Source organism: Pistacia vera, unplaced genomic scaffold (assembly GCF_008641045.1).
Source record: "Pistacia vera cultivar Batoury unplaced genomic scaffold, PisVer_v2 Contig320, whole genome shotgun sequence".
Classification (NCBI taxonomy): Eukaryota; Viridiplantae; Streptophyta; class Magnoliopsida; order Sapindales; family Anacardiaceae; genus Pistacia; species Pistacia vera.
The window spans coordinates 174,068-187,146 of record NW_022196136.1 but is presented as its reverse complement, the minus strand read 5'-3'; the positions used below and the strand labels follow the sequence as shown (position 1 = coordinate 187,146).

At 34.9% G+C, this 13,079-nt stretch overlaps 1 protein-coding gene and 2 pseudogenes across 1 annotated transcript; all 3 read left to right on the top strand.

Moving 5' to 3' along the window:
* Nucleotides 1-65: 65 nt before the first annotated feature.
* Nucleotides 66-3,516, top strand: LOC116136992 (annotated as a pseudogene).
* A 1,677-nt stretch (nucleotides 3,517-5,193) lies between these two features.
* On the top strand, nucleotides 5,194-5,992 carry LOC116136991 (annotated as a pseudogene).
* Nucleotides 5,993-10,411: 4,419 nt separating this feature from the next.
* On the top strand, nucleotides 10,412-13,053 carry LOC116136939 (rRNA-processing protein FCF1 homolog). The gene is made up of 9 exons (XM_031422621.1): nucleotides 10,412-10,671; nucleotides 10,770-10,835; nucleotides 10,924-11,029; nucleotides 11,258-11,300; nucleotides 11,533-11,605; nucleotides 11,798-11,885; nucleotides 12,208-12,264; nucleotides 12,348-12,426; nucleotides 12,667-13,053. The coding sequence occupies exons 1-9, from the start codon at nucleotides 10,601-10,603 to the stop codon at nucleotides 12,678-12,680; spliced, it is 597 nt and encodes a 198-aa protein (XP_031278481.1). The 5' UTR covers nucleotides 10,412-10,600; the 3' UTR covers nucleotides 12,681-13,053.
* The last annotated feature ends 26 nt before the right edge of the window (nucleotides 13,054-13,079 follow it).

Sequence of the window (13,079 nt, the reverse complement as noted above, 5' to 3'; positions counted from 1 at the left end):
ATTATTATTATTATTTTCATTGGTAGCTCCTTATTGACAAATGAGAAATTAATTAATGTTTTTCAATGCCGTGCAGGCAAGTTGCGAATTACTTGTGGGACAATTTTCTTGATGGTCAATCAAGCTCACGTCCATTAGGTGACGCAGTTTTAGATGGTATGATTTTGAAATTGAGGGAGGCACTACACCGAACTGGACGAAAGGCGAAGGCCTTATCAGGATTTAACCGGAAAGTGTATTTATCAGCAGCTCCTCAATGCCGTACCCTGATGCATGGGTGGGTGGTGCATTAAGTACTGCCTATTGATTACATTTGGGTCCAATTTCATAATAACAATCCTTGTGAATATTCTGGTAGGCGGAGACAGCCTTAAGAACGGTTGGAATCAGTGGACATAAATCAACCTTTAAGCCTAGTATTTTAGGACTGCCTGCGTCTCCTGAAGCAGCTGGGAGTGGCTAATTGCTCCTGATGTGCTTAACTCTCAGATTTTACCGTCTATTAAGAAACTTCAAACTATGGCGGTGTCATGCTTTGGTCAAGGTATTATGACAACGACTATAGCTCCGCTATTAAGCCAAAGTTTGATTAAACTACTGCCTTTTCTTCGTACTTAATTTTAGCTTAAACAAAAGTTCTACCTAGTTTCGACTTAATTTTTGCTTAAACAAAAAGTTCTACCTTAGCTCTTGATGATGTAACAAACTAAGGACTCAGTTTTTTCAATAGAATTATATTTCACGCAGGATTCTTTTATAAATAGTTAAAAAGATTAATATCTATCAATCCCAATATTATAATGTATCAACTCTCTGTTTGCAATACGTCCGGTTAAATTTACCCAATGTATATTTTGAAAAGTCTTTCGAAGACTATTCAATTGGAGGACTTTAACTCCAAGACACGTTTAATAAAATATTAATTAAACCACTGTAACTGAAGTATTACTGGGCTAAAACGAAAGCATTGTTACATGCTAGTTATATAGAACGGTTTCTCAATAAATGTTCAACCAAGCAATATACTAGCCCACACAATACAATGGCTCATCATATCTGAACACTATAGGCTACTCTGCCTCATGCTAGCTGCCGTATCAGCGGCTCTAATGCGGTGTGATCTCCGTGTACTGGGGTAGAATGGAAATGAAGGAAGCTTAGCAGATGCTTGTGCCACTGGCAATTATGGAATTGTGAACATAGCTTTCTTATCCACCTTTGGTAATGGCCAGACCCGTCACCAATCTCGCTGGCCACTGTGATCCTGCCTCTAATGGTTGCACTGGTTTGAGCTCCGACTTAAAGTTGCCAGAACCAAGGAATTAAGGTCATGCTTCTATTGGAGGTGGTTCGGAAGCTATTGCTTTCCTCAGCTGATGATGCCAGGCATGTTCTTATTATATTATTATTTCATTGGTTAGCTCCTTATGACAAATGAGAAATTAATTAATGTTATTTAATGCCGTGCAGGCAAGTTGCGAATTACTGTGGAACAATTTTCTTGGTGGTCAATCAAGCTACGTCCATTAGGTGACGCAGCTTTAGATGGTATGATTTTGTATTGAGGGAGGCACTGCACAGAAATGGGACGAATGGCTAAGGCCTTATCAGGATTTAACCAGAAAGTGTATTTATACGCAGCTCCTCAATGTCCGTACCCTGATGCGTGGGTGGGTGGTGCATTAAGTACTGGCCTATTTGATTACATTTGGGTCCAATTCTATAACAACAATCCTTGTGAATATTCTGGTAACGGAGACAGCCTTAAGAGCAGTTGGAATCAGTGGACATCAAATCAACCTTCAAGCCAAGTATTTTTGGGACTGCCTGCGTCTCCTGAAGCAGCTGGGAGTGGCTATTTGCTCTGATGTGCTTAACTCTCAGATTTACCGTCTATTAAGACTTCTTCAAACTATGGAGGTGTCATGCTTTGGTCAAGGTATTATGACAAAGACTATAGCTCCGCTATTAAGCCAAACGTTTGATTAAACTACTGCTTTTTCTTCTTCGACTTAATTTCAGCTTAAACAAAAAGGTTACCTTAGTACCTGATGATGTAATAATACTAAGGACTCCGAATTTTCAATAAAATATACCACGCAAAGGATTCTATTATAAATAGTTAAAAAGATCAATTATCTATCAATCCAATGTTATAATGTGTTATCACATTCTCTACAAATTAAGAATTCCAAGAACATAAAAAGATGTTATCATCTACATAATACTCTGCTCCCGTTATTCTTGCACGCAATATCAAATTAAGATTTCAACTTCGAAATTATTACAAATGAGAATATTTTATGCATACTTAGATCATAAAGAATAAAAACACAGAGAAGAGGATGTGGTAACGTAAACCAGTGCCAGGGATCCAAAAACAGAGGTAATTACCTGTTTTCTTCCTTCGTGCATGTGAAGTCAAGACGGGCACCCTTTTGTTTTCCGATTGGTGGAATTATAAGATGCATTATTTAGCCACAATTATTATTTCCTTGGTCCCAACATAACAACTTGCAGCCTAACGGATTCAGAATTGAAACATTTCTGACCTTGATTCAAAACGCGTATAAGAAGGGGTTCGTCCATGAACCTTTTCCATATCAAGAACTTCATATTCTCAATCTGGTTTAACATGGTTTCTTTTTTCAACAATTTCATTTGCAATTCTCTCCCTTCTAACGTTACTTGCTTTAGTTTCTAAATCAAACGCCGGAGTCATGTGGTATACTGGGGCCAAACGGGAATGAGGGCACACTCACATCAACATGTGCCACAGGAAATTACGAAATCGTTAACATAGCTTTCCTCTCACAATTTGGCAATGGCCAAAAGCCGCAAATCAACTTAGCTGGTCACTGTAACCCAGCATCAAATGGTTGCCAAAGCGTGAGTACAGACATTAGATATTGCCAAAGCGAGGAATTAAGGTGCTGCTTTCAACGAGGTGGTGCCGGCAGCTACTCTTGTCATCAGATGATGATGCTAGGAGTGTCGCAGCTATTTTATGGAACAACTTTTTAGGGGGAAACTCAATTCGAGACCACTTGGTGATGCCGTATTGGATGGTATAGATTTGACATTGAGATGGGTACTGGTGCTCACTATCCTGCGCTTGCCATGGCTTGTGTCGCAATACGGTCAAGGAGGAAAGAAATATACTTGGGTGCAGCTCCACAGTCCATTCCCTGACCAATCTCAATGCAGCACTTACTACGGGACTGTTTGACTATGTCTGGGTCCAGTTTACAATAATCTCCTGTGAGTTTAGCTCTAGCAGTCCAAACAACTTTCAGAACTCTGGAACAAATGGAGTGTCAATTAAAGCTGGTAAATTCTTTGTTGGGCTTCCAGCTTCGCCTTCTAGTGGAGATGCTAGCAATGGTTATGTTCACCCAATGACCCATATCGCAAGTGTTACCTTTTGTTAAGAAGTCTTCTAAATATGGAGGTTATCATTGGATGATATTAGATACGCTGACTGGCTATGGTTCTAAAGTCAAGAGCAGCGTTTGATTCTCTATGATACTCAATAAAGAACCCAATTTATTCTTCAAGGGTTTTAAGATACAATAATAAAATAAACTTCAGCTGCTAATTTTGTTCAATAAACAACAAAATAGAAATTTATTAAATATTATTGTTTAAGTTTAGCAAGTGATTTTGTCAACCCGAATGTGTGATTTACATTTCAGTCGACATTTTTTCTAATTTTTTTTTTTAAAAGAGTAATAAAAACCTGAAAATGTTTCCTGGTACAGTATCTCCTCTTCTCATAAGCATAAAGGGTTTAATCCAATTCGGTTCTTAAGTATTCCAAGAACATAATAAAGGAAAATAGCATGAAAGTTTTTTATATCATGGATGGAACTAGGAAGATCACCTTCATTCATTTTTAGTTGTCAAGCACTGACAAGCTAGCACTAATCAGGCGCGCTTTGTTATTGATCTTTACTTCATTATTTATTTCACCGTGATTAATAGCCATTACTTGTAAACTTCCTGTACTTTTGCTATCGCCTGTCAACAACCTATAGGAACTACCTCCATTAACTGTTAATCCATGACCGGAGTTCTCGAATCCCAAAGACACGTTGAGTTATATCTCCAACAAAAGAAGGGACATGAAGTGTTTACATTATAACAAAAGAAGATCATCCTGATTAGTTTCCACGGATCATGCAATAACTCTAGATTCTAGTGCGCATAAACATTTTTTCTACCTTATATTTTTTCTACTACCGTTTACTTTGACTTCTACACATTATCGTCCTTAGCTATCAGCCTTACGCCATCTGGTACCCACCTAAGTAGAATTGAATTTTTTAAGGACTTTGAATTCTCAAAATAAACTTGCTGGTAACTACTGAGTGCAAGATCGATGAGATACTGGGTCAGATTGGCTTAAATCATTCGTTTCAATGATTGGCAGAGAAAAAAGAAAAAGTTCATGATATATATCGTGTCATATATCAAGTAAGTTTTAACATACTTGGTGCTTTTGTTTCATAAAATTCAGTCTTGTTAAAGTAGTGTTGCATCTGATGAGAGAGTGAAATTCTTTCCCAGTGAAGACGTTTTCTTTCCACTCCACTAATGAAGTCTTCACCTCTCCACCCAGTGAAGGATACAATAGCGTGCCACTTTGAGATAAAGAATAGCAACGAAGTCTTAGCCAAAGTTTTCCACCGTCAACAAACAATCTATTTCTCCATAATGTTTTAATTTTCTTAACTCACGTGAGTTAAATTGCCAAAGCCAACACACAAAATGAAGTATCTTAACAAAAAAGAACTCGGGTCCCCCCTGCTCTCCTTCTTTTTTTTTTCCACGATTTTTCCAATTCTGTTGATGTTTGGACTAATCACGATTCAACAAGTTGATTGATAGTCCTTATAATACAATATAATTAAGGACACTTAACTGTATTTCTATCACTATCAGGAACCTTTCGTTACACTGGGAGAGAGGGGAAACCAACTTGTTTGGCTTGACTAACAGTAACGGGTGTAAAATATCTCTCAAAATCTCTATAAATAGGTTAATCTAGTAGGAACTTCCTCAATCTCATCAAAGTCTTAAGCTTTGCATTAAAACGTGGCTACAAAACTTTCCCCAGAACACGCAACCCTCTTCCTCTTGTTGCCGCTTGAGTTTGGCCTTTGAAACAAGAGGTAGAGGTATAGCAATTTAATGGGGGGCTCACTCACAGATACATGCGCCACTGGAAAATACAAAATCGTAAACATAGCATTCCTCTCAAAATTTGGCAGCGACCGAAAACCTAAAATTAACTTATAGCCGGTCACTGTGACCCAAATCATTGCCAAGACGTGAGTAAAGGCGTCCGTAACTGCCAAAACAAAGGGATCAAGGTGCTGCTCTTAATTGGAGGTGGTACCAACAGTTACTCTTTATCATCTGATGATGATGCCAGGAGTCTCGCGGACTATCTTTGGAACAACTTCTTGGGCGGACACTCAAATTCTAGACCACTCGGCGACGCCATATTGGATGGTATAGATTTTGATATCGAAGGAGGTGAACCTCACTATGCAGCACTCGCAAACGGATTGTCCGAGTACAGCAAACAGGGAAGAACAGTGTACTTAGCCGCAGCACCATAATTTTCTTTTCCGGATTATTGGCTGGGTAGTGCACTTTCCACAGGACTGTTTGATTATGTGTGGATTCAGTTTTATAACAATCCTCAATGTCAGTATACCTCCGGCAATGGTGACAAGTTTAACAATTCATGGAAACAGTGGACTTCATCTATATCAGCTGGTCAGTTCTTCATTGGACTTCTTGCTTCTTCAGCTACTGCTGGTAGCGGTTATATGCCACCCAATGAGCTCAAATCTTTTTACCTTTTGCTAAGGGTTCAGCTAAATATGGAGGTGTGATGGTGTGGAATACGTATAATGATGAGAAAACTGGGTATAGTTCTATAATCAGGGGAGCGTACGCCTGGGCCTACCCTAAGATTTGAAAAAAAAATTATTAATATACCGTCTATAAAAAATTATTAATTAATATATATACCCAGACCATCTTCATATTTTAAAAAAAATAAGAAATATTATACATACTGTATATCTAGGTCTACAAAAAAACTTATTATGTATATTCCAAGCTCACATCATATTAAAAGTTTAAAACTCTCTTTAGTGGTTTTCTACACAGCTTTACCTGTTTTTTATGATTTTATCCCAAAATTCTTTACTCTCTTTTTCTCTTTCTCATGTTATTCGCTCTTAAAATTTTTTAAAACTGAAATTGTTAAATTTTCACTACTCAAGGTGTCATAATTAGATCCGTTTTCTGTTTTATCGATTTTAGATATGTGCATTGTTCATTTCAATTTAGTTTATTTAAGGATTGAATCATTTTTTTTCTTTTTGAGGTTTTTTATTCTAATTTGAGAGAAAATGATATTAATCTTGTGAGTTTATTTTGTATTTTCTGTCTAAGAATGAATCTGCTTTCTCAAATTAAAACCTTAACTATATTTTAAAGGACGTTATTCTCCACCCTTCACCCACCACTTTTCTACATTTTAAACGTCACCGTTCAGTTGTTCAAAATTATTAAAAAAAATTGAGTTACTATCTATGTTTATACTAAAAAAAAATTTCCTCTTTTATTAATTCATATTAAAAGTCAACGTAACGTTGACTTAATTTAAGTTTTGATTGATTTTATCTTAATTAGGCTAAGTTTGATCAACGCTATGAAAATTTATATTGTAATATTTGAAAGCCAAAAATAAAAATATTAAAAGAAAGTTTTGTTCAAGGTTTACTCAAAATTTTGCTTCTCGTAGATTTATTCAAGTAAGAAAATATTATGTTATTGTATATTCTTTTTTCTCAGGTTCTTAATATTGTATTATTTTTTTAATTAAGGTTTAGTGATTTTTTAATGTTTTCACTAGTTATTTGGCAAATAATGGCGGAGCCGCAGAGGCCCCACCTGGACAAAAATCCTGGATCCGCCACTGTCTATAATCTAGAGTAGTGTTTCACCTCATCAATGTTGTGACTTGTGATAATAAGAATATGGATATGGATATAGAGGAGTGAGCATATGTCCTGGGTAGAATCAGAACCTATTCGAAATCGATACTGTGCGGATAGGTTCCAGTTCCATTTTTTTGGAACCGATACTGTGTGGTTTCGGTTCCGACATATGGAGGAACCAGAACCTAGGAAAAGAACCTAAAGCGGGTACCCAGTTTGGACCAGAGTATGGGTACCAGGTTTGGAACCTGCTTGGAATTGATGGCGGATATCCGAATTGGAACCTGTTTTGGAATATGGGCTGAAACAAAATATGTATAAAGAATATGGGGGGGGGGGTGGGTGGTCTAGTAATTTTACATATAAAAAAAATTAGTATAAAACGTCCTGGGTAGAATCCTGGATCCGCCACTGTCTATAATCTAGAGTAGTGTTTCACCTCATCGATGTTGTGACTTGTGATAATAATATATTGATAATGGATATAGAGGAGTGAGCATATGTCCTGGGTAGAATCAGAACCTATTCGAAATCGATACTGTGCGGATAGGTTCCAGTTCCATTTTTTTGGAACCTACTGTGTGTTTCGTTCCGACATATGAGGAACCAGAACCTAGGAAAGAACCTAAAGCGGGTACCCAATTTGGACCAGAGTATGGGTACCAGGTTTGGAACCTGCTTGGAATCGATGGCGGATATCCGAATTGGAACCTGTTTTGGAATATGGGCTGAAACAAAATATGTATAAAGAAATGGGGGGGTGGGTTGGGGTGGGGGGGCTTTGTTTCTAGTAATTTTACATATAAAAAATATTAGTATAAAACATTAGTAATTTAAGTACATTACTTAATTAAATAATTAGAAATTTAATTAATTAAAACATTACATTACAGTTAAATGATTACTTAATCAATAATAATTCCATTGTAAACATAAGTACAATACTCAATTAAATGATTAAAATTTTAATTAATTATAATATTATATTGTAGATTTATAATATAATTACTTAATTAATAATAACATTACATTATAGTCTGATTACTTAATTAATTATTACATTACATAATTAATTAATTAATTTACTTTAGTATATTTTATTAAAAATTTAATTAATTATAACATTAAATTATAGATTTATAGTATGGTTACTTAATTAATTATAACATTACATTATAGTATTATCACTTAATTAATTATAACATTACATAATTAAGTGATTACTTAATTAATTATAAATTTATAACATTGCATTATAAACATTATTAATCTACTACATTAGTACATTATTTAATTAAATGATTAGAAATTTAATTAGTTAAAACATTATATTATAGTTAAATAATTATTTAATTAATTATAACATTATATAATTAAATGATTACTTAATTAATTATACATTTATAACATTACATTATAAACATTAATAATTTACTACATTAGTACATTAATTAATTAAATCATTAAAAATTTAATTAATTAAAACATTATATTATAGTTAAATGATTACTTAATTAATTATAAATTTATAACATTACATTATAAATATTATTAATTTACTATATTAGTACATTACTTAATTAAATGATTAAAAATTTAATTCATTATAACATTATATTATAATTAAATATTAATGCATTATAAATACCTAATTATAACATTACGTTTATAAACATTAGTTATATCAAATAGACTATGCTCAATACCAGTATAAAATAAGGATAATAATGGCTTCGTTTGGTTGCATTTTGAGAATCTTACTTTTAGTATTCCTAAAAAAGTTAAATAGTAAAATACCCAAAAACTCTGGTTTTTTGGAATACTATTTTCAATATTATTCAACTTTTTTTAAACCCTCTAAATTTGTTAATTTAATTAAATATCCTTAAATATTTTTTAAAAAATTGCAAAAACACCCCAGCAATCTACATTTACCAGATTTCGGCCACCATCGTCGGAAAATGACTGGAATCTGGTAGGATGGCACACTACCGGCTGAATCTGGCCGGTAGTGCGTCGATCTAGCCTTTTCCGGCCAGATCCACGTTGACGACCAGATCTTTGGCCGTAACCAGTCGGTAACGACAGCCAACAAACGGTCGACGTTGACCATCAACGACAACCGTTTGTTGACTATCGTTGACAAGCAAATACGACCAGATCTGGCCGTCAATGGCCAGATCTATGCTAGATCTGGCCGGAAAAGGCCATATCGGCGCACGACCGACAAGATTTGGATCTTGTCGGTCATGCACCGATACGAAAAATCCGGCCACCCTCCGACGGTGGTGGCCAACTGTCCGTATTTGAGGGTGGGTTAGGGGTGTTTTTGTTAACTTTTAATGTTTTATTATAGGGGGTGCTTTGTAAATAAACAAACATAGGGGGTATTTTATTAATTTGTAAATCCTACATCGTAATACCCACTGAATTTAACTTTTTCTTAACTTTTTTAAAAAAACTTTTCCCCAAAACACAAAATTGTGAACCAAACGGAGCCAAGAGTCTCGTTAACACCTCTCACTGATACCTCTCACTAACCCTATATGGTAACTTGTAATTGACTTAGTTAGATGAGACCCATTATTAGACAGACATGATCCTTGTGATCTGACCAATTATGAGTCGACAAATGACGTTTGTGCGAAAATGTCTGTAAAAAGTGTTTGTGAAAGTAGTATTACTCGTGAAATAATGGGGGATATGTTGTAAATTTACTTTACAAACCCAAAGCAAAATACCCAATTCGATTAGGGCAAATCGAATTGGTATTATCTTAGTATCTCTTGATTCTCTTCTTCTCCATTCTCTCCTGTCTCCTCTCGATAGCCGTCGTTCGTCGTCAAAAAATCTGTCGTCTTCTTCTCCGGTGTTGCTTGAACTTCAACTGTTGATTCTCTGAGGGATACTACTCAGATTGAAGGTGCGTGATATGAAAGAATCTTAATATTATTCTCTCTCTTTTGGCGTTATTATGCTGCAATCTATATTTCTCTCTTTCCTTTTATTCTTTCTGTTCAGTTGCCTTTGTGTTGTGCTTGTGCTTATGGGGCTTCTCTTTTGGCCCCTCAAAACAATGGTAATCAAAAGGGATTAGTGATTTGTGAACTGGGTTTCATTTCTTTGAAGCAATTTCTCAAAATTATAATCCATAACCTTTAACTATAATCCACAGATATGTGAGCCATAATGCTATGTATGATTGTATTTTATAAATGTTTATATAACTAGACACCACAAATTGCAGCAGCTTGCAAGCTTGCGACTGCTGCAATTTGCAGCAGCAGCTTGTAGACTTGAGGTTGAGCCCAATTTAATTTCTAAAGCCCAAGCCCAACCTTGCCGACTTAAATTAGGTTAAAATTGAAAACCAAAAATAAAGCCCTAAAGAAACATATATAACTGTTCCCGGCTTTCTTCATCATCGGTTTTCTTACTGCACTCTTTTGCTTTCACCAATTCTCACTCGCTGCTAACGCAGGTGCAGACTTCTGTCACTTTCATATTTTATTCATTGTTGTCCAAGTAAACTTTCGTAGAGGAAATCACTGCTGTTGAGTTAGCCTTAAATCGAAAAGATGGGGAGAGCAAAAAAGGCTCCTAAATTTGCAGCCATGAAAAAGATCATCACCAAGAAAGCAATCAAAAAGTAAATTCTATTTTTATATTTCTTCTGTTTGTTTATTTTCTTGTAATTTTTATATTAATGTTGATTTTAATTTTACTTTTGTTCATTAATTTTGTTAGTTACAAGGAAGAGGTTTTGAATCCCAATAAGAAAGACCTTAGCAAGGAAAAGCTTCCAAGAAATGTGTAAGCCTCTAACTATTTTATGTAAAACAAAAATAGAAAATTTGTTTCATTTATCTTAATTAGTGCTTAAATTTTGTGTGTCAATTAGGCCAAATGTTTCCTCGGCGCTTTTCTTCAAACACAACACAGCCTTGGGGCCGCCTTACCGGGTCTTGGTGGATACCAACTTCATTAATTTATCCATCCAGAATAAAGTGGGTTCTTTACGTTGTTATTATTGTATTTTATTATAGCCCGATTTGTTTTTAATTTATGTTGAAAGTGCGTTTTAAGAGTTGATCGATATCGATTTTTAGATATACTCAACTTCTACTTGCTAGTTTTGTATTATTTTTATTTTGGAAATTACTGACTGTTTCGAAGTGTAAATTGCTGGTGCTTTGACTCGCTTAACTTGTGTTTTATTTTATAATTTTCTGCAGTTGGATCTAGAGAAGGGAATGATGGATTGCTTATACGCAAAATGTGAGTTTATAAAAAACCCGCACTTCAATTCTATTTTAATATGTGTGCCTACTGCTTTTTTTTGTCTTCTGAAGTTGAATAGCCGTGTTAGTTAAAACCTACAGGTTTTGAACTAGTAGCCGCAGATATTGTAAATTAGTAATGGATAACCATATGAATTGAATAAGTGATCTGTTAACATCTTGGTCTTATTCTCTTCTTGCTTGTATTTTCTCTACTTTTTTATTGAAAGGCACTCCTTGTATTACGGATTGTGTGATGGCGGAGCTTGAGAAGTTAGGTCAGAAGTACCGTGTAGCTCTGAGGTATGTTCCCTAGTGCTTTATTTATGGCACATTACAAGCAAGTTTTATGTTCAATTTTCTTCATTTAGACTTTGGTGTGAAAGGATTCTGACTATCAGCTGCATTTTACAATCTCTTCTTATTATATTTTAGGTGACGAGTTTTGAACTAGTTTTTTTTTTTCACTTCCTTTTCAATGATTTCTTTTAACAGGATTGCTAAGGATCCTCGTTTTGAGAGACTACCCTGTTCTCATAAAGGGACATATGCTGATGACTGTCTTGTTGATCGAGTTACTCAGGTACAAATGGCATCTATTGACTGCTGTATAAATTTTTATTGTGAAGTTATAGTCAGTGTAGTTTTGACGTACCTGTTTTGGACATTTTCTTTTGTCAAGTTGACTTTGATCAAAGATCTATTAGATTTTTTAGAAATATGAATGGCCTTGTTATGATAGTAAAGAGAGGTTAAAATTTAGTTGAGTAAGGATGCTGCAGTTTATTTTGTTTATAATGATAGCCAAATGAGAGCCACTTTTTGGTGTTTGAATATGGGTATCTTTCTACTCTAGTAACTTTTATTGTTATTTTCTGCACCTTACAAGAGTTCTTTGGAAACAGCACAAATGCTTCATTGTTGCAACCTGTGATAGAGATTTAAAGAGAAGGATTCGGAAGGTAAGGTCAACCTGTTGTAATTTGGCACTGAAATACTTGAAACTGAAACCCATCATATAAGGAAAAAATTATGTATTTGGCAGGTTCCTGGTGTACCAATTATGTACATTACTCAACATAAGTATTCAATTGAGCGCTTGCCAGAAGCAACAATTGGAGGAGGTAGGCTGAAGTCATAACTACGAATTTGTGTTGTATTGAAAAATTCATAAGTTGACTGCAATCTTGAATTTTAGAGAGAATAGTGACCATATTTTGAAAATCTAATTTGGTTGAAGGATGCAATTTCATCCTGTGATAACTTTGACCTTGTTTCATTGTTTGGTTATGTTTCTTCAATTGAATTTTTTATTTTTACCCCTTATATTTAATTTGACATTTACAAGTTGTACTTTGTTGCAGCCCCAAGGATCTAAAATGGCAGAATGGTCATTCAGCAATGCGGTATTTGTGGGTTCACATTTCTTCTGCTGATTCAAGGACTAGAGCTCCCTGATATATGTATCATTAATATCATTTTTGTCCTGCGACCACAGAAAGAATGTAACAGCATGGTTGTGCTTTAGTTTTGAATCAAAACAGTTGGAATCTTGAATGCTACATTTCTTTTTGTATTACGAGTGTTTTTAACCCAAGGTTATTGAGTCCTGGTAGTACAACTATGTCGAGGTTATTGCAGTGTATGATACCATTGCAGGAACTGTAATTGTAAGCTGAAACATCAGACTTTTAGTCAACGATAAATTACGGAATCTTATTGTTAATGGGAAAGAATTTGATATTCAATAACAGAGAGACAGCAAAATATGCCGACA

What these genes read in the sequence shown, in the direction of transcription:
- LOC116136939 (XM_031422621.1), top strand. Translation starts at nt 10,601, where the DNA reads ATGGGGAGAGCAAAAAAGGCTCCTAAATTTGCAGCCATGAAAAAGATC. An exon ending in GAAAAGCTTCCAAGAAATGT is followed by an intron (nt 10,836 to 10,923) that starts GTAAGCCTCTAA and finishes TGTGTCAATTAG; the next exon opens with GCCAAATGTTTCCTCGGCGC. An exon ending in TAAAGAGAAGGATTCGGAAG is followed by an intron (nt 12,265 to 12,347) that starts GTAAGGTCAACC and finishes TGTATTTGGCAG; the next exon opens with GTTCCTGGTGTACCAATTAT.